This window comes from Plecotus auritus (assembly GCF_963455305.1).
Source record: "Plecotus auritus genome assembly, chromosome: 9".
Taxonomy (NCBI): domain Eukaryota; kingdom Metazoa; phylum Chordata; class Mammalia; order Chiroptera; family Vespertilionidae; genus Plecotus; species Plecotus auritus.
In genome coordinates this window covers 132,953,687-132,975,850 of record NC_137783.1, presented here as the reverse complement: position 1 = coordinate 132,975,850, position 22,164 = coordinate 132,953,687, and the positions used below count along the sequence as shown (strand labels likewise).

Below are 22,164 nucleotides of genomic sequence, written 5' to 3'. Positions count from 1 at the left end.
CTGAGTGAGACTCAAATCCTTCTGTCCATTCCTGGATGAGAACTATTGAAATAGAATAAAAACCAAGGGAAGTATGGACAACACGAATTATTTTTGTGATGACTCAGACTACATTAATGCCAAACTGTTTGCCTCTCAGTGGTGACAGCTGGTCTGAGAACTGATTTCATGCTCTTCTTGATTAACTATTAATCATCCTAAAAGGCAAGTGATACTGTTTTATGAGTGAATAGCATGTTATATGTCTTAGGATACCAGTATTTTTTAAATATGCCAAAACCTCCTAAAAACAAGATTAATGAATTATTTTTTACTTAGTCTGTGATGACGTTCACTGGAATAATTTCTAGGAACTCAGGTTATTTTCTCACCTTTTGGGGGAAAGCTTATAAATTGAGAAGTTCTACTTCTAACCATTTAAAGGTAAGGAGCAATGTATTTTCATATTCCAGAATGAAATCATTACAAACAGTAAGTACGACGAGGCTTAATATTTTGGAATGAGTGACTGCATGGTGATTTTTAAATTACTAAATTAAAATACATTCATTTGTAGGAGCACATGTTAAAAAAAGAAAGTTGAAAACACACATTTGATTAATCTGTTACGAGATTATGATAATTAACTCTAATTATGAAGGGCAAGAAAGGATATGTGAAAAGGCCCAAGAGAGAAAATTAAAGAATCTATTTGTTTATTGATAGTAAATAGATGAATGAAGGCCAATTTGACTAAGAATTTAGATCATTGGTTAAGAGCTGGATTCAAAGAGGCCTTTAGTTATGAGAGAGAGAGAGGAAAAAGAAAAGGCAGAACCACCCGTGTAAGGAAGCACCAGGGCCCAGCAAGGCCTCCTGACGATGCAGCTGTGCCTTGCAGTAGTGTGGACACAGAGAGGACCACTGAAGAAATGAATGGGTACGTGAGAATTCCAACAGAGAAAACAGAGGGCGAGGAAATAGCACTCCAGTCCGGTTAATCCATGTTTTTTGTTGTTGTCCTTCTTATCCTGACACTGTATTTCTCTATTTCTATGAAGGACCAAGGAAAATTTCCCTAAACACTAGAACACGATTTACAGGAGCTGAAAGAAAGAACTACCAGTGATATGGCATACATTTAGAAAATTTTGAAACCCAGGATAATCTTTTGATTGGGTTTCTGTGATATCTTATATTAAAAAGAGAAGATCTCGGGCTTCCTTCATCTGGCTGGAAAGCAAAAGACTCCATCTGAAGTCAGCGATGCTCCAGTGGAGCTGAAACCAATGTTGGCATGGTTACCACTTGCCCTGAGACAAGTTTAGGCAGTGAAAGGACCTACAAATAACTAGTAGCTGAGACGGCACACTTCTGTTAAGTTCATCAGAATTATAGCATGAGTGGGATATTGAAAAAAATCTTAGTTCTATATCCTAACTCTATGAACTGACTGTTCTCACAGACTCATTTGAAGAAAGGTCTTTGTTTCTCTTGCCTTTCCCTTCCATGGTTCAGAAAAAAAGAGAGGGGGAAATATTAACGACTTTATACCAAGGCTTCAATGTGACAGTTTTTAGTAAGAAGACTGTTTTCTTCTCTCTCCCACCTATCCAACCCTGGCTTCATGTCTAAAATGTTGATTTGCTCACAATTGCTTAATATCTTTGTTGTAGAAGAGTTACAGGTCAATCCTGAACTTATTTCTTAAAGAGTTGTGCAACGCCACTCCTCCACCATCCCACATGCTAAGTATAACCTTTATACAATAGAAAAGCTCAAAAGAAAATACACAATGAGTTTGTCATAACCTTTTGTGTTTCTTCTCAGTAACAAAAGTAAGGAAAAGTGACCCCTTGTTGCTCCATTCATAATAATAGACACATATCTAATGTTGTCTGCCCTTTTGCATTTAAATTTCCATACAGGCAATAGGTGCTCAGTCAAGGTCATGAGTACATTAAAACTTCATTAACTCAAATTTTGCTTACTTAAAAGTGTGATAAGTTAGCCTTGTTGTATATCACTATTATAAATACATGTATATTTATATTAAAAATATAAAGGAAAAAGCACTCTACTCATGAGTTTTTAACATTTATTTATACTGCTTTTCTCCTAATTGCATGCAATTAATGTTATTTACTTATTCATCTCACAAATTAGAGCATTATAATTAGATGCTGTTTCAGAATATTTAATCTTCACAACTTTCAGATATTGTTTATAATATATTCACAACACATTTTTCTGAGCTATGTGATTGTTCAATATAACTGCAAGATCCTAACAATTTTTTTCAAGGGATTATGTTAGTAAATTATTACTTTTTGTCCAGTCTTTTAAAAAACGATCTCCCCTTTTATAAACTAAAGACCAGATGCCTTGGTCTGTATTGGTCTGACATGCCAGCACATCTCTCCAACCCACAGGTGTTGTCAGTGGGAAACAGCCTGGACACTAGGACCTCCTCTGTAGTGATTATCTGAGTATTTTGCCTGCTCAGCATGACTTACCCCTTCTTTGGGTATTTGTAACCCGTTAGGAAATTACTTAACCTGCTACAGAGTATTTATATCCCAAACAGGCTTTAAAGACTAACCAAACCAATTCTTAAATGTGCGTGAAGGCCAACAAGAACCAATTTCCAAAGAAGAATAACAAGGTGGGGGTATTTGCCCTCCCAAATATCAAGACTTACCGAATATAATTAAGGCAGCATGGTACTGTACTGGGATAGATAAATTGATAAATTAAAGAGAGTAAAACACACAGAAACAGACCCATACTTATATGGAATTGTGATATTTTACAAGATAGTTACTGCAGATTAATAGGGATTTAATTGCTGCCAGGACAATTGTTTATTCAGATAGAAAAAAGAGAAAGAAAGGACTTGGACCTTGTCCAACATCACCTCTGATCATCCCTTTCCTCATTTACTCTTCCTCCGCAAACCTCTATTTCTGTGAGTGGCAATACCAAGTCGCCTACACTACAAACCTGGGAGCCATCCTTACTTCCTTTTATTTCCCTAAACATCATGTTCTATTAATCCTCAACCTGATACATACACTGGCCATCACCTTACCCTCCTTTACTGCACTAGTCCTGCTGAGGCTTCAGGTCTGTCACAGGACATTTCTGAGTTAGGTTCTTCTCCATGTGGTCTCACCACACCTCATAATACCCTCTTGCTATTATACTTACACTACTTAATTGCCAGTTTAGTTCTAGCTAAGTTTCTGAGCACCCACTAGAAATTCCTCAGGGAAGAGTAACCTATCATGTTCGTAGTGTTGTTTATTTAATGTGAATATTTTATTTTAAGTTTATTTTTTATTGATGTTATTACAGATGTCCCCTATTTTCCCCACTCCCCCTTCCACTCAACCTCCACCCCACCCCAGGCCTTCACCCCTCTATTGTCTGTGTCCATTGGCTATGCATATATGCATATCAGTTCTTTGGTTAATCTCTCCCCACCCCTCACTTCCCCCCCTCCTCTGAGATTCCAGTCTATTCCATGCTTCTATGTCTCTGGATCTATTTTGTTCATCAGTTTATTTTGTTCATTAGATTCCACATATAAGTGAGATCATGTGATACTTGTCTTTTTCTGACTGGCTTATTTCACTCAGCATAATTCTCTCCAAGTTATTTCCAGTGTCTAAGCACTGGGCCTGGATTATAGTAAACAATATTTGGATAATGCATGAATTAATAAATAAATGTATGTATGAATAAATGAATACAAATTAACTAAATTTTACAAATGAAACATCTGAAATTTAAGTTTTATCATCTCGCTATGTTTTTTGGAGTGTTCCCCAAATATATTCTTCTTTGCCAAAAAGGTCTAGTTTAAGATAATATTATCTCAGGTTGTAAAACCACTTTTCACACATTCTAACTTTCCTCATATTAAAGACATTTCACACATGAACAAAAACATTCCAAGTTAATTCAGTTCTATTTTACTAGAATGATGTTTCTCTGAAAGGGAATAAATCTTCCTTGTTGTAACACAACATAGATTTGACATACACTTAAAAAATTACTATCCTTCCTCTTTATTCACACAAAACACTAATTAGACTTGAATAAAAGATTAAAAGCATCAGTATTGTGTTACATTTCTTTATATCTTAAAGTAATTCTCTTATTTATTATCAATTTTTTGTCATTTCTTTCTAAAGGAGTTTGATTGGCCAATAGAAGGACTGCTTATTCCAAACAGTCCTTCCATGAAGAAACCCATCTGTAAGTCACGAGAGCAGGATGTGACCGTAAGACTCAGAGTTCTGCGGAATGGAGACAAGAATAAAACCAGAGCGCTTGTTATAATGAGTCCAGATATATCACCTGGGCGAAAAATGCAGTAAGGACACCTTGTTCAGTTTTCTCATTAAGTACACTTTCTAATTTCTACAGACTTTTGTCTTCTTGCTTACCGATGTTTTTCTGAGAGAATTCTGTGTTTATTTCTTAAAAAGGGCTCCCACGTTGATATTTAGAGATGAAAATAGATATCCAGATTTATTTAGTTTCTATGTCAGGAAACACTTGAACTCTTGATTTAGGCTAGGCATGGGATAAAATAATGAGTTAGAAATGAATAGTTCTGAAAAAAAATTTTATATCAATATCTATTTTGAATTAACAATTTTTTTAGTTTTATTAATTTGAAATAATTCATTTGAAATTGCTCCTTAAATATATTTTTACAATTCCTTATTAAAGTCATTATATACAATTGTTTACATTTATAGCTTTGGCATATTTAACAAATAAATATAGTTCTCAAAATATAACTTTATATAATTTTATATCCTTGACTTGGAATAACATTTTGAAAGTTCATCATAGAAAAGCATTGATCTGTACTTTAGCTGATGTTATGAGATTTGAATAAAATTTTCCCAAATAGCCAATATTTCTCCAGCATTGGAGAAAAATCGCCTGCTATATTTTCTTTATATTTTATGACAAAAGGAATCATAGATCAGCACAAAGCTCTGATATAAAGAATGAGTTAAACACATTGTTTCTCATATGATTAGCAGTGATATTACCTCTTGACCTTTCTTTTGAGATGTTTAGAATAGTTGAGGCTGCTGATAATAGTTTAATATAACTTTCTTCACATTGATTAAATATACTTCATACATCGCTGAACAATGAGTAATATTCAGATCGGCTGTCCACTGAACTGCCTTGTAAAGACGATAAAGTAAAAAATTAATCTTCAAAGTAAAGTCAAGCCTGAAATTGAAATCTTTGACGCATACATTTCGTAATTAGCTCATTCTGCTAGATGTAAAATGTAAGGGTAATGCCCTTAAAGTAGGATATGACTTTTTTCTTTTAGCATGCAAAGTTAAATAATTTTTGTCTCTTCCTATATTTCTTTCTTTCTTATTCTATATCTTTAACTGTGGCTCAAAATTGTATACAGATTTGGTCTTTTCTCATTAACGTTTTAAAATGCATAATTCAGTAAGGTAACCCAAACATAATTTGAGAGATTTGTTCATTTGGACAGCTTTTCTAGCAGAGAGTCTGTGAAACTCTCTGCTGTCCTTGTTCATGGAACAGTGTGTCCTGGTAATCAAATGTCCATTTTGTTCACTGCATGAATTAATTATTCCCAAATAATTAAAATACACTGGCATACACTTGACTCTAAAACTCTACTAAATATGTTTAATTTATCTTGGCTGATTCAGAAAGTTTTCCACAGGATCATCAATAGCATTTTCCCCCAGAGCTGTATGTAAGTCTGGTAACAGGGAGATTCAATGGAAAGAGATTTGCCTGGCATTACAGGAGGCTGTGTTGTCCAGCTCCAGTGGCCACTGTTTTCATTGTATTTGATGTGAATGGCACCCCAGAGTCGTGCAAGGTGGAAGCCTTGCTGTGCTACTTTTAATATATCCAAGACAAAATAAATAAATGCAAATGACATGTAGGGGCAAATTGCTTGCATTATCCTGAAACTTATTCATAAAAAGAAAGAGGGTTGAGCTATTTCATGTCTTTAAAAGCAAACTCTGGTTATAGATGAAATACAGATCCATTTTAACCACATTCTGCTTCAATCACATGATCTCCTTTAGTTATTTAATAATTCACTCTTGACAGTTTGAGGAGCTTTGGTTCTTGTTTTTGTTGATTCCTCTATCTGCAAAGCCAAAGGGAGATCAAGTAGCATTTGTTCTTTACTTAGTTGACGGTTATCTTAGTGAGTAACAGAATGTTGGCAAATAGTCTTGATGATGGTTGTCAGATTTAAATAAAGCAAGACCATTGTGATCTCTGTGTCACAGGAGAATTGCTTCTCTTAGAACTATAAACAAAGTTAAACAAAGAAAAAAATGTAAGTGATATTTTAAAAATTGTAAAAGGAAAGGCTCAATTTGAATTTATAAAGTAAAATTTTATATTTTAGATAATTTCAGTGAGTAAGTTATTAGTAAGTTATAATCCCTGGACTCATTCAAGCTCCTTAGTATAGCTTTTATGTCCTTTATGACCTATCCCTGCTCATTTCTCTAGCTGCATCTCTTATCAACATTCCCCCCAATTTCTACTTTTAAACCCCCTCCATTCCCCAACATCTTCCATCTGCCTTAATAATAAAGGCCTTCTGAGAATGAGTTTGTACTTCATTGCTAGATGTTGACTCTGAACTCCACACTTCCTCCCCATCCCTGCGTTAGCTATGTACTTCCTTGCTTTCCACCCCCATAGCTCCTATCACTCTGTGATTATCCACTTATGACTCCATCCAGGAGATAGAAAACTAGGATAATACACTATTCATCCATATATGTTCTCACTGCTATGGTGTGGCTATGGAACAGTGTGTCCTGATCAGTTGAGTATCAAGTCACTTTATTCACCACATGGCTTAGGGAACCCAACAGCCCCTAAACCAGTGCTTAATAAAATTAATTAATAAATTAAGTAATGGTTAATTATATTTTATTACTATTTTAATGAATCAATGAACAACTACATTTGACCACTATTTCTTTCATTTAATAAAATGTAGAGATTTTTAAAATACACAAAATAGTTTTCTAACTTGAAAGTTTGAAAAGATGTATATTCCAATTAAACATTCTTTTTCTGTGTAACAATTTTTAGGTTTAGATTGATTGCCTAGAATATATGAATAAACATATGAACATACACAACATATGAATAAAATATCCCAGAAAAAATAAATGTCATCTCTGCATTTTCTTTAAACTTGAAAAATTCACATCTTGGAGAGATCAGCATTAATAGAGAGGATTAAAATATTAAAAATTCATTTTCTCATATAAGTTACTCATAGCATAAATGTCATGAAGCTTAATATTTAATTGTGATAGTTTTTGAAACCCTATTTTTTCAAAAACAGGCAGATTATTTTAGGGCAAATTATGATAAATTAAAACCTTAAGATTTTTTCACATATTTAAACTAGTTGAAAGATAATTGGCAATACATACTGACATATCAATCAAATCTTGGATCATTTGTTTCAGAAATGTTGACACTGAAATGAAAGAGAATGTGAAAAAGTATGTCACTAAATATTCTAAAACCAAAACAAAGCAGACTGAATATCATCAACTTTTGGAGAGGTAAGCACTTACCATCCTAAATGCAATGGTATTTTCCATTCACATGCCTGAATGGTTATGTGTTACACAGAACACAACATACATATGTACCTACATAAGAAAACAGTTATTAATGTAATAGTTTTAGAATTTTTAACACATAGAAATACATTAACTGTGTGGGTTTATGATACCAATGGAAATTCATACATTTTCCCCAAATTTCAAGGCAATTTCCCCTAGCTTTTGAACTATCAACTTTGTAAATATAAATTATACCCACTTAAAAAAATATATTTCATAGTTTTACAGCATTTTTCTTTGGTTTATAGTTGAATTGAGGGTAGGGTAGTTAGCTAATTTAAATCCATTTTTATATGTCACTAACATATTTGTGAAATGTTGTAATTTTCTTTTGGTCAATCTATTCCTACCAAAACAAAAATTGTTCCCACAGAACTTGGTAACTTTTCAAGGTTGAGCACTTAAATTTTTTTGCAAAATATGTCTTGTTGAATTTAAAGAGGCAGTCTTACTGAATTTAAGGGAACTTATGCTATTCTTTAGTTATTTAATAACTAGAGGCCCAATGCACGAAATCCGTGCAAGAGTAGGCCTTCCTTCCCCTGGCTGCTGCCACTGGCTTCCCTCCGGCACCCGGGACCCAGGCTTCCCTCGCAGAGGGAGGCCCTGCTCACCCGCCTCAGCCTGCCCGTCGGTGGCCTGGGCCTCCCTCTGTGGGGTGGTCATGGGGCATTGGCCAGCCCCTGACCAATCAATTGCATTGCACCCACCTTGGCTGGCCTGGCGCCAGTGGGTGTCATAGTGTGGTCCCGGATGGTTGTCCAGATGGTCTTCTGGGTGGTCATTCCACTATTTGGCAGTTCGGTTGATTTGCATATTATGCTTTTATTATATAGGATTCATACAAGACAGTTTTGAGAGTCTTTTGTTGGTGGTTCTTTCATTTATAAAGCCTAAGAAAGATCTAATAGCATAACAGCCCATTTAAAAATAATTGATATAGAATATTTTTGTTGATACCTAATGTTGTGGAAACATGGAATATTGGAAAGACCATTGGATTAAGAGTAAAAGGAATTGATTTTAGCTCTACTTCCTCTTTCCCACAATTCTGCCTCTTTACCTCTAACCTAAGCTGGCTATATAGATTCCAGCCTCTCCAGCCTCCAGTCCATCTTTCACCTTTCTGATATATAACTTCCTAAAAAAGCAGATCTGATGACACCACACCTCTGCTCTGATGCCTTCAATGACTTCCTGCTGTTAATGGAATAGAGGCCAAGTTCATTAATTTGGCAACCTAAATGCTTTCAATCAGTTCCTTTTTTCTTTTCCAGCTTTATCTGGCTCTTCCTCCTGTCCATATACTCAGCTCCAGACATAAAAAAACTTATCTTCTCTAGGTCATAACCCTCCTTGATGAATGCCTATTCATCTGTCAAGGCCCAACCCAAATGTTGCTTCCTTAGACAAGGCTCCCTGGAGAAATTTACCTTGTTTCCTCCGTGTTCTCACAGGATCCTGGCCAGGTGCCCATTACAGCACCCACTGCTTCATATTACACGTCAGTTGCTGACCTGTCTCTCCCCCTGACTAGGGAGGAAACTCCTCAGGGAACAGGGAAGCTGATCATTTATCTTGATATCCACAGGGCTGGCCCAGTGCTTGCTTCCAGGAGCTCGGGAGTGGGAGGGGGGGGGTGGTGAGGGGATGGGGGGGGGGGTGGGATCACTATTTAATGTTTAACCAAGCAAAAAAAAATTATATTTCAAAAGAAGTTAAAGGACTATAGAGATCGCTTCTGGAGAAGGGGGATGAGGAATCGCTTGATAATGAATGTGACTTTGGAGGCTTTGGAGAAAGAGTAGACTTCAACAGAAAAAGCTAAGGAAGGTGACTTAGATAGAAGGAAGAGCAAGAAAATGGGAAAGTGTGGGGCATATTGAGAAATAAGAAGTCAACAATGATATGTTTACCTGTTTATTGATCATGATTGACACTAGACTCAGCACTTTTTAAAATCAACTGGTCATCCTCATAACAACCCTGGAAAGTAAGTGGTTTGGGCCTAGAGATTTTAAATAATGCCCATGTCCCACACCTCAGAAAGGGAGAACGAGACTCACAGGGGTCTGATGGATTGCAGAGCCAGGCTCTCGACACATACAATACTGCTGAGGGAGTTGTCATGAAGGATCCAGCCCTTGATTCCTTTTATGTCCTCTCTTCTCTGCTGGAAGCTGTCTGTATGCAAGGTCAATTTTTGTGTCTCTTATTGCAGGTGTACTGAAGTTTTACATTTACCTTCTGCAGCTCGGAGGTTGTTCAATGAAAAGGGGAAGGAAATCTTTTCTGTAAAAGACCTTCAAAGAGATGAACTGGTAAAGACGTGAATGAGAAACTGGAAATATTCATATATGAATAATATTTAAAATGTTTTAAAATATAAGACTTCAAACATTTACCCTCTTTCCTCTTGTTTTCCCCCTCAGAATTATCATAACTCACCAACCGTCAGAGATGAACACTAATAGCTGTCGAGAGCTTACTATGTGTCAGGCATGATTTTCAGGGTCGTATATGAATTAATTCATTTAAGCTCACCACAACCCTATGAGATGGATGCTCGCATTTTGTAAATAAGGAGAAGACCAAATTATTAACTGTTTGTGGTTTCTATCCTACTCTAAAGGAAATAGGTTCTCTCTCTTTTTTTTGGGGGGGGGAGCCTTCAAAATGTAGTTGTTTAATGATTTATTACTTAATGATAATATTACCTTTTCAGAAAAAAAATTATATCTAGATTTTCGCACACTCAATTTGGGTGGCTGGAGAAGGCTGAGAGGGATGTTAGCAGCCCAGCCTTGGCTCCCATTTATGGAATTGGAGGTCTCAAATTTGAAAAGAAAACTTGCGTTGGCTGATGCCTGAAATTCTTTGAACAGAAAACCAAGCTCTCACCATATTATCAGAACTCAGTTCAGGCTCTGAATGTGAAGACGCTTCAAGAGAGTTTCAAACAGAAATATCAATGACCAGTCTCTGAGGCAGCATGAGAGAGAGGAGTCCATTGTTCTTGGAGACTGGCAGGCCTTTTTTTGAATTCTAATGCTACAGCTATAATTTGCTACAGTTACTGTGCTAGTTAAGAAAGAACTTAATGTAGATAAATTTAATTTAAAGACAAGTAGATGAGGCCACCAGGGCAAAGGAACTTGTAAGTGTAGGAGGGTCAGGTGGAGCCAGGAGTGATTGTTATAAGAGCCTGTATTTTTGCTAGAAGTGAACCTGTCACTGCTCTGTACAGCCAACATGAAGATTAAACATGAGCAGTTACATGATTAGGTATGTCCATAAGAGGGAAAAGAAATCTGTTGTTCAAAAAGAAAATTTTGAGAGTTTTTCCTGAATCCTCATACAGAGTATGTGAGTGATGATCAGTGAGTGGCTTCAAACAGGCAGAATTAGGCTCCCTTGTTCTCTTACTGAATCTTTCTCAACATATAGAAATAGTTCTCTCTTTTTTTTTCACTTCAAAGAAATATGTACTTATGTAAGGACATTTATGAAATACATATAAGCAAAATGAAAAAGAAAAAGTATCATTCATAATCTAGTACCTAGAACTATCCCCCTTAACATTTTGGTGCATATACTGCAAGTTCATTTACATCAGTGGTCATCAAACTTTTTCTGTAAAGGGTCAGATGGTATATATTATAGACTGTATAGTCTCTATTGAAACTCTGCCTTTATAGCACAAATGCAGCCACAGACAGCATGTAAATGAATGGGCATAGCTGTGTTCCAATAAAACTTTATTTAAAAACACGCAGCAGACCAGATTTGGGTCTCAGTCATATTTTTTGCAAAGCCCTGATTTACACCTACCTACCCCCCTCCTCTCCTTTCCTCCTTCCCTCTCACTCTCCTTCCTCCCTGCCTTCCTTCTCTACTTTTTCTCCTTCTTTTCAAAATTATTTTAAAACACTTTTTATTTTGAAATAATTATAGATTCACAAGAAGTTGCAAAGATAGCATGAAGCACTTTTTTTATACAAAACTTGAGATCCATCAAAGTTGTTGCCCTTATCAATAGTCTGTGCCTTTTTCATTGCTGAGTACTATTCCATGGTGCCACAGTTTAACTACTCACCTATTGTAGGAAGTTTTGATTGTTTTCAGTCTTGGCTACTGCACATATGCTGCTGTGAGCAGTTGCATATGGGATCAGAGGCTCATTGCTTCGATAGGTGTACGTTTCATGTGGGGAACATTGGATCAATCCTGACCTGTCCATTGCTCATCAAAAGAAGCAACTCTTCCTGAGGAATTTAGCATCAGACATTTCTAAAATTCAAGCCTTCTGCAGTACACGTAAGACAGAGGGTAAGCTCTGGATTTATTTACCTTAATGTATACAGCCAGAATAAATACTTCATGATAGTGCTTTTTAAAAAAAAATTAGTTTGCTTATATAGGTTGTATTTCATCCTGCACCTTGCTGTTTAGCACTTTAGACTAATTTTTATATTTAACAGAGCTGCACATTTTCATTCACACTGCACTTTGGTTGTGCAAAGAGAACATAATTTATTTTGTCTTTAACACATTGGTCTTCTTTGTAAGCCTCATGCACCCCTACCAAGGACAAGACAAATGTTCAGTCAGGTTTAAATTTTATCCCATACATTACTTTAAATAGTCCTTCAGGGCGGGGATGGGACTTCCAGATTTACCAGGTTCCAGTCTCACTTTAGTTCCTCTCTAGGATGGAAGAAAGAATTTGGGGTGCAGATCCTCTTGCTCTCTGGGCCCTGCTGGCTAAAGTCCATGGCTGGGTGATGGTGTCCCGTTCTTTTGGCTCAGACAGTGCTTTGGGTGGGTGCTACTTCCTGCCTGCCTAGCCCCTCTCCTGGTTCCCCTGGCCCTTGGAAGCTGGCTGTTGTTGGGTAGTCATCTCTGTAAGTCTTTGCTATAAGACCCCTTGACCTTCATTGGGCAACCTCTTCTGGAAAGCGCTCAGTAGGGTTGTCAGCAAATCCTGGGGCACAGCTGCACCTCCCAGAAACCATTTCCACAGTCAGATTTAAATGGCTTGTTGAAGGCTGCTTCAAGGGTAACTGCCACAGTGTCCTAAAATGAGCAGTGTGCACAGGACTCCCTTGGTGAAGCTCAGATGCCTAGAGTGAAGGCTGTAGGGGAACATGATCCCTCATGCTGGGTTTCTGCCTTTCTCCTCTTACTCTTCTCACCTCAGGCCCAGAAACAGTTGCTTTTTCCAGGTCAACCCTGAGAAAGGTCAAACCTTTGATATGCTAAATGGGAGTTGAAGGCCTTTGGAAAGATCTTAAATCAAGACAGTGTCATCCTGACTTGCATAGTCATTGACTTATGCTCTGCTTGAAAGTCAAAACAATCCTTGTCCTCTTGTAGCATTTCTCATCTCCTCATGGTCTTCCTCATTCGTTAAGGCTGCCTCAGGCACCAGGACAAAGGTTCTATATATAGAATGGCAAGAATTATTAATATAATTAAAAACATTACCCTCTTGCATATCTTGAACACTGTACAGTAAGCTTTGCATGTGTGTTTCAAAGCCTTGGGGACATTCACTGAAGAATTTGTGTCTCTACAGAATGATTGCAGTGGTTCTCAACCTTTCTAATGCCGCAACCCTTTAATACAGTTGCTCATGTTGTGGTGACCCCCAACCATAAAATTATTTTCGTTGCTACTTCATAACTGTAATTTTGCTACTGTTAATGAATCGTAATGTAAATATCTGTGTTTTCCGATGGTCTTAGGCTCTACAGCAGCGGTTCTCAACCTGTGGGTCGTGACCCACAGGTTGAGAACCGCTAGCAGGGTCGCCTAAGACCATCGGAGGAACTGTATTAAAGGGTCGCGGCATTAGAAAGGTTGAGAACCACTGATTTAGAGACATATATATAATAATGTAGCCCATTTAAATAGAACGTACAACAACTTCATTGTTTTTGGAAAAACTTAGTGTTAGTGTTTTTGACTAAGAATATCTTTAGAGGAAAGAATCTACAAAATTAAATCGAGTAGAAACCCAATGTATTCGCTAAAAAGCAATTATCAGTTACTCTTATGTATTTATACCGAATAGCTGGAAATTTTCTACATTTGTATTTTTTAGCATGTGCTTTCAAATTCCCAGTTCTCTACAATTATAACTAACCTGTCCTTGCAATGCGTGCATTTCTGCTCAGCTCTAGTTTTAGAAGTCCAAAGTGACATTGTGTCTGGAGCCAAGCTTGCTGTGTGTAAGCCCGTAGCAACTTCTGGAGAAGAGAAGCAAATTATAGAGCCAGAGGAAGAGCAAATGCAAAAAAATGCTTTAACAACGGGAAGTGCTCTCAGTAAAACTCTGTAAGTGATCAGTGTGGCCAGAAAAGCTGCCTGCTTAGTATTTGAACTCAGCTCATTAGCCTGATAACAGCACAGAGCCCAGTAGGGAACCCATGCCAAGTGTGTGAAATGGATGTCAGGTGAAGCGCTCATACTGAATCAGTTTCCTGGCAGAGGGATAGTGCTGGAGCTTCACAGGTCTACCATCACAATGATCTACTTTCAGTCGTTTTGTCATAATGCCACTATTTTTTAAAGACTCGAATATTAGACTCGCAGACATTTATTTGAAGAATCCATCATGTTTTGTTTCCATAAATGTGGACCTTAGGTATGCTTCCTCCCTAATGTAGTTTCAAGTTGGGTGCATGTTAATGTATAGCTACCATCCTGGACTCTGAAATGGCTTTCTGATGGGGCTCATCTCCACAATCATCTCCTTTCAATTCACCTGAAATTCTATCTGTGGACAACTATCTTTCTAAAACACAATCCTTTTTGTACAATTCTTTAATGGCTACCTGTGCAGACAGAAAAAATATTTAGTCTGGAATCCTGCACCCTTCTGACCCTGGTCCAGGCCTGTCATTGACCATCCTTGGCACCCCCATGCCTGCCTCACTCTACCTTTTTTTCTTCCTGCCACATGAACTCCACCATCCAGCTCAGCAGCTACAAGCTGTCACCTGAACGTGGCATGCTCTGAGCTACATTCCTTTCTCTCCACCTGAAGTGTCTTGACTTGCCCTGTCTTCATCCATGGAATAATTTTTCATCATTAAAATCAATTATAGCAATGATCATAGATCATAGATAGCAAGATTCCACACCCCCCACCCCCTTACCACGTAAACAGCCACCAACCTGGGAATTCCTTGAGGGAAAAACCTCTGTCTTTTGTGAAGAGCAGGGTAAACTGACTTTAATCATTATTGAGTAAATAAACGATTGAGTTTTCAAATCATAAAACCACAAATAGTTGATCTATTGCCATTGCAGTAATTGTGAAAATTAATTTATATATAATTGTTATAAGCTCTAAAAATACTGTTTCTGTCCTTAATTATAAGAATATCAACTTTTATTTTAGGGTTCAAACTTTCAGATTTTGATGAGTGAGTCATCTGGTCCAAAATCCTATACCAGTGGTTGGCAAACTCATTAGTCAACAGAGCCAAATATCAACAGTACAACGATTGAAATTTCTTTTGAGAGCCAATTTTTTTAAACTTAAACTTCTTCTAATGCCACTTCTTCAAAATAGACTCGCCCAGGCTGTGGTATTTTGTGGAAGAGCCACATTCAAGGGGCCAAAGAGCCGCATGTGGCTCGTGAGCCGCAGTTTGCCGACCACTGTCCTATACCAACAGAGACACCAGAAAGCCTTTGTCAAAGAGAATGATTTGACCTACATGGCATCTTACTCAATGGTTAGGGAACTGACCACAAACTTTTCCAATGCCCCTTTCATTCTTCTTCTAAAAAATGTTTTATCTGGCCTCTGAGTTATTAGACTACATTTGGAAAAAAATGAAGAGAAACTAAGAAAAAGAACATCTTTGAGAACAAACATTGACAGTGTTCTGATTCATAGATTTCATCAGGCTTGGAGTTTTTGAGGTAGAAGTGATGGAGTCCACTCAAAATATAATCTAGGAGTCTCTTGGACATTCCAGGCAGGCCCTTTTGATACAGTCTTCTTGAATACTCCTAATAACAGGGACATCACTATTTCACAAGGCAGCCCATTTTAATGCTGAAATCATTATTTGAAGCATCTTCACCCTATGATTTCTTCTGTATCCCTATTCCTCTTCTACTTAAAAGTCCTTAAAATATTCAAAGCTCCCCATCATTAGCCCACTGGGTTATCTTTTTTCCAGACTAACTTTCATTGGTTCTCTGAACTATTTTCAATGAGTCAATTTTAAATCATCTTACATTAGAAAGTCACTGTAAGATTTCCCTAGACTTCCTTAGACATGTTTGGTTGGCAGTTTTCACTTATTTGGGAAGTAGGATGGCTTAAGAAAGGACATCCATAAAGCAAGAGACTGGGCCACAAATCTGGAAGGAACCTTTTTGATAGATGGGTTCTGTACAAAGATTTCTGGTAAAAATGGTGAGAAGCACAGTGAAAGAGAAACTGTGGGAGCACTGACCTCTGCTGTGATGCCTTATGGAAGAAAAGGCTTTCAGAGCCTGGCACTGGGATTGGGGTGGGGACACCTTCCCTCTTCCTTGCTGTACTGCAGGCAGGCCCTGCCCTCCTGGTAAGCTTCCTCTCCTACTACCTTCTCCCTTACTCACTGCATATCTGTCACACCAGTGTCTCTGTTCCTCAAATGAGACAAACATATTCTTGCTTCAGAGACTTTCCATTTGTTCTTTTCTCTGCCTGGAATGCTCTCCCTCCAGATCCTCACATGGCTGACTCCTTCCCATTGTCCAGGTCTCAACTCAAACATCATCTCTCAGAGGAGCCTTCTCTGAGTCCATTCCTAAACTAGACCCCACCCCAACCAATTTGTATCACAATATTCTGTGTTATTCCACTTACGGCACTTATCTTGTTTATTTATTCATTTTCTTATCTCTCTGCTCTCCACTAGAATGTAAGCTCCATGAACTCTGATAAATTATGTTTTGTTTACCACTATATTCTGACACTTAGAACTCTGCAGCTATCATATAGTAAATATTCAATAAATATTAGTTAAAGACATGAATAACTAATAATGACTAATTAGTTTTATGAATGAATGGATAGACAAATGAATGAATTAATATAGCCAGATGGATTTTAAAATGACTGTTTTAAAATTGACTTGATTCTACTTCATTTGTCTGGAAACCCAAGAGCATATAGATAAAGTCCAAGTTAAAAAATGAAACATCTGGATTTGGAGGAAGAATATTGTTTACACACTACTAAATGTGTTAAAACTAAAAATGACCTTTTCCTCCCTCTTTTCCTCAAAGAAATGGAGTTCATGGGAAAGCTGTTTTGTTTTGTTTTCTTTTAATTTTCAACACAAGATGGCACTGTTGTTTTTTAACAGTTACTAAGAGTTTTCATTTGAGAAGCAGCTTGTGCTGCTGTTCTGAACTCACCAATTTCATACCCACATGTCATACTTTTGTTACACTGGAAAAGTGTATGGTCTGTTCTGCTGACACAGGAGTTGTCCCTGAAGATTTTGGTAATTTGATATTGCTTACAGTTACATCAAAGTACCACCAGACCTTGGTGGTCACAGCCTATCCTAGAGAGTTTGATTTTTACATATGCATATTTACAGTGCTGAAATATGCTTGCTGCTTTGCCTATATATTTATCCTGCTTTCAGATGAGCAGTTCTCATACTGTGTCATGATCCCACGGAAGGCAAAAGTGCGCTGAACAGTGTGGCCTGGAACTAGATATACACTGAGTGGCCAGTTTATTATGATCTCTGAACGCATAATAATCTGACTGCTCAGTGTGTGTGTGTGTGTGTGTGTGTGTGTGTGTGTATGTGTGTGTGTGTATATATATATATGTTAGAGGCCCGGTGCATGAATTCGTGCATGGGTAGGGTCTGGCCAGCCTGGCCGGGGGGGGGGGTGGGGGGGTGGGAACATGGGCGGTTGGCCGGCCTGCGTTCTGGTCAAACTCCTGGTCGAGAGGACAATTTACATATTAGTCTTTTATTATATAGAATATGCACTGAGTGGCCAGATTATTATGCGTTCAGAGATCATAATAATCTGGCCACTCAGTGTATACAGATCTGTGTGGTGGCTATGCTTCTGTGCTCATCTTCGTCTTAAGAAGCCAGAAGGCAGGCACAGTTATTCCAATGATGACTATTTACTCTGAGTGTTTTAGTACATTATTCTCTATCAGAAGCTGGCAGTATTAGTGCCAAGACTATTTGAGTCTCCCTAGATTCCTCTATTGAGTGGAAAAGTTAAGTTAATTAAGATTCCGTTAACGTTGTCTAATGAATAAACTTTATGAAACCCAACAATCTAGCTGTACTGTTACAGACAGAAATATGACCCACTTACAGGATGGGTACAAGGATTCTCCATACATGTCTGTTAGGAATTTCTTAAACTACTAAGTAGTCTTAGTCTTATAATTTTTGAAACATAATACATGGTCTATTTTTTTTCTGAGTAAACCTAACAAAGATGAATGCTGTTTATTATGTGATAAAGGAATTTTATTTGCAATTTTATATTAAAAGATCTAAATTATGTATTAGTAGTATATGGATTTGCAATGTTAGGCATCACGATGGAAATATGATTTACAGACCTGTCAGTGTCCTTCAGGATGCGATCAGAATATGCCTCAGAGAAAATTCTGGGAGTATGAATCCAAATTCTTAGACTTGTGTTTGTTTGTGAACCTCAATAGAGATTCACATGCCAAAGCCCATCTCCGAATGAAGGCGCGCCACTCGCCTTTCAAGTATGCCTGGCAGGAACCTTCTCATATCTCTGACGAGGGTGACCGTTTTCCAAAGAAGATGCAAGAAGAAATCTTAGAAAATGTGGAACCACAGAGAAAATACAGGTAAAAAGTTTCAATGGATTCCTTATAGAGATATCTAGCTGGTCTTAGATTTTCTCACTTTGGGACAAGAATATTCCTAAGGATTTGCATTACTGTTAGCTGCTATTTACATCAATGTATACATTTTTGTCTTCCTTGTGTTTTTGACTGAAGTATTTGCAAGTACTGATGGGAAGGTCCTTCGCACATCAGCTAAATAATATAATTTATTTTCACTGGTGTGTCTTTTCTGTTAAAGCTCATCCATCTTTGCCTCCTGAGAAGTTAGCACAGAGCTTGTATATTTGTTGAATAAATGTGTGAATGAACTTATGCATTAATATGTAAGATGCCCTGATGTCTTTAAGAAATTAGTAAAATGCAATTTCCTCTTTTTTTAATTTTATTATTTTCTGGTCAGTGCCCAGTGAAATGACAGCAATCTATCATCTTTAGATATTTGTTTAACATTATAGCAGCTTATATGTATTAAATAGTTTGGGCACTTAAACATTTAGCATTAGTCTATGTACTATACACTAATAAATGTTTATATCAGTCTATTAATATAAACATCTATTAGCCTTAATAGATGTTTATAAATTAATTTAATTGCCAATGCATTATGATGTTTAGTATGTTTAATAAGCTTACTTAATCCCTTAAGAGCCTTAGTAAGAGATTCCTTTAAATTAACTTATTTGCATATTATTATTTTATATTATATTGAGTTGTTATGAGTATGAGTTGTTAGGAAAAATTGAAAAACTTGGAGAATTATGTTCTATTTGCCAGGAGTCTAGATAGAGAATAGAAACACTCATGGTTTAAACAGAACTCCTTTATTTTTCTCTCTTTTGATTCTACATGCCTTCCTTTTTCTAACTTCTTTTTCCACTTTTACTAAATTATCTCAACTGAATGTCTTTTTTCTGTGCTGATGAGCTTCTCATATTCTCTCGGATAAACATTTATTTCTGTTACTAAATAAACTCAGAATTCTACTTTGTACATCAGTGTGGTAGTGCAAATAGCATCGCTGCTGTCCCAAGGGTGATGGCTCACCATTGTGAGTGAATTTGGTTCACAGCGGGTCTCCTGCCGACAGAACCTGCCATCTCCAGCACATCAAGGGCACAGGGTACTTTTCTGCACATAATGGGATTTTCTTTATCTCAGCCATTCTCCAAAGTGGAGTAAATTGCAGAAGCTCTGCCACCAGCAGTTTGAATACAGAGATGGGCAAATCATAAGCCATGCAGCTCCTCAGCTAGTCCTGGGGGTTCGAGGTCCAGACCTGCGTTCAGGCATGGAGGTGGTTTTGGTGGAGAAAAAAGCCAATGACAGTCATCAACGCTGGATACACAAGGAAGGCAGCAGGTGAACGCATTATATTTAGGGGTCAATATATCAACAAGTGAGTGGGAGATTTGCATGGTCTCCACAGAGCAGGCTCATGTATATTGGAGGGCTTTGGATTTTCTATTTAACATAGCCAATACATTTTCATCCTACTCCAGGAAGAGAAAGGGAGCGAGAGCAAATGTAAATGCTCAGTAGTCTACACACAAATTATTTGCTATTGATTCAGAGAAGAAATATGAAATCTGACCTACTGGGTTCATAGTTTTAACTGGCCTCTGAGGTCAAGAGAAAAGTGGACTCTCATCTAATTTTATTTTTATGATTTGAAGGAATAAAGTAAGAATTCCAAAAAGACCTCATTTTTTAAAATTTGCTTTTCATAACTCAGTCTCCTGCACCTCCCCATATACATACCTTCCTTCCCATCCTTCAATCAAATAGTCAACTGATATGACACAGTGAAAACTAATTCTTACCTATACAAATATATTAAGCCAATTTGATGGGTGGCCCTTTTTTGGATCCAGATTCAAGCCAACCACTATCAGACAGTTATTGCTAAGACAATAAGAGGAAATTCAAAACAGTCTGGGTACCAAATAATATGAAGGAAGTATTGTTAATTTTATTGGGTGTTATAATGGTTATGTTAAAAAAGAAAAGAAAACCCTGATCACTGGAATATATATATATTGTTATAGTACAGATAAAATTAAGAGCTATCTCAGATTTACTTTAAAATAATCCAGCCAAAGCAAAAATGTTTAAAGTTGGGAGGGGAATGAATGAAACGAGAATGGCAGAATGTTGCTCACTGTTGGGTCCATGGTGGTTTCTTCAACATTTCTCTCTGTTTTTTGTGCATGTTTGAACATTTCCTTAACAAGAAAGAAAATAACTCCTTGGTTTTTAGATTGGTTTGCTTCAGGTTCTACCATTAGTGTTATATGGTGGGTCTCCAGGGGCCTCTTCAGTCTTTTGAAATGCCATATAAAATTTGTGTTTGTGTATCTCTGCAATACAGTTGTTGTTTTCTGGGAGGGAGCTGTGATTTTCATTGGATTCTCAAAAGGTGTGTGATGCAAAAGGTTTAGGAATTGCTGCTTTGACAGAGATTACATAAACTTCAGCAGGGGGCAGCAGAGGGCCCAGCATGTGTGGGAAAGGAGCTAGCCTTCATCTGCTCACTGTCTGAGATGAGCAAAACTGCCAGCCAGGGAGACTTGCTGGGCTTGTTTTACAGAAAGCTGAAAAGCCAACATGTAGATGGACCTGGTGAGTGTCTTCCTTGGCCCCATTCATCCCAGCCTAGCTAAGCTGTCTTTGCAATGGGAAGCTAGGAAGCAGGTTTTTGTCTCAGTGAGTGGCTTGCTTTATGGGACCAGAATGCATTCATTCAGCTGTAAAGAATGTTCACCGGGCAGTGTTTTAGGGTTAAGAACAAAACAATAAATATCCCTGCCCCTACTAGTTGGTACTACCCCATCTCTACATTTCTAGAATTTAGCAATGCATCTTACTGCCTTGGCTTTCTGTATTATAGTACAGGTCCTGCTTGAGCCTCAGTTGGAATTCAAGCATGGCTGAGGAACTGGGGTGAACACACATGGGAAACGTGACCCAAGAGAAGAGAAAGCCAAGCATGATGAGTTTAACTCAGAAACACTTGTTCATTGGAAGAGAGGGCCATTTCTGGGTCCTCCTGAGTGTCTGGCACTGGTTTCATTTTTCATCCTCAGAAAGCAGGAGGAAGGCACGGCTATTCCAGTGAAAATAAAAGAGAAGTTTGCCTAAACTCTGAAACATTGGACTATGATCAGCACTGCTTTGGAAAATGTAGCCACATGTAACATGAAAGAGAACAGCCTTTTCCAATCTCCTTCCGTTTTCCAAAACACTCCGCAACTTGGCCTTCTTCCCCATGTCAAGCGGTAGAAGAGAGGGGCCACTGGTAGGAAATGGTGGTATTGATTGATCTCTGGTGGGAAACTCCAGAGTCTGGAGAGAAGAGGTGGAGGAGTGAGGGGGAGGGGCAGTGGGACAAGATTTGCTCATGAGCACATGGGTCACCATCTGGAGACTCCACAAACATTTGGACAGAGGTTTTGGAGAAGTCTGGATGATTAATTGTGGGCACGATTTAGAGGAATATATGTCCTATGGCAGAAGTGTGTCTGCCTAGTGACAGTAATTCTTTCTTTCACATTTCCCCTTGGCATCTTGCTGTGTGTGTTTGGGGTTTTTTCCCGCTTAATT

General features: G+C 37.7%; 1 protein-coding gene across 2 annotated transcripts in view; it reads left to right on the top strand.

Moving 5' to 3' along the window:
- The window catches only part of LOC308257537 (doublecortin domain-containing protein 1-like), a gene marked incomplete at its 5' end in the record, with an annotated part of 130,027 nt that overhangs the window by 61,430 nt on the left and 46,433 nt on the right, over window positions 1-22,164 (top strand). The window contains 7 exons of one of the 2 annotated variants that reach the window (XM_080687424.1): window positions 4,179-4,360; window positions 7,518-7,616; window positions 9,901-10,000; window positions 11,873-12,008; window positions 13,859-14,018; window positions 18,406-18,564; window positions 19,723-19,923. In XM_080687424.1, the coding sequence (XP_080543550.1) occupies window positions 4,179-4,360; window positions 7,518-7,616; window positions 9,901-10,000; window positions 11,873-12,008; window positions 13,859-14,018; window positions 18,406-18,564; window positions 19,723-19,923 (1,037 nt within the window). The remainder of the gene's footprint in view (window positions 1-4,178; window positions 4,361-7,517; window positions 7,617-9,900; window positions 10,001-11,872; window positions 12,009-13,858; window positions 14,019-18,405; window positions 18,565-19,722; window positions 19,924-22,164) is intronic. The other variant, XM_080687425.1, reaches the window with a different exon arrangement.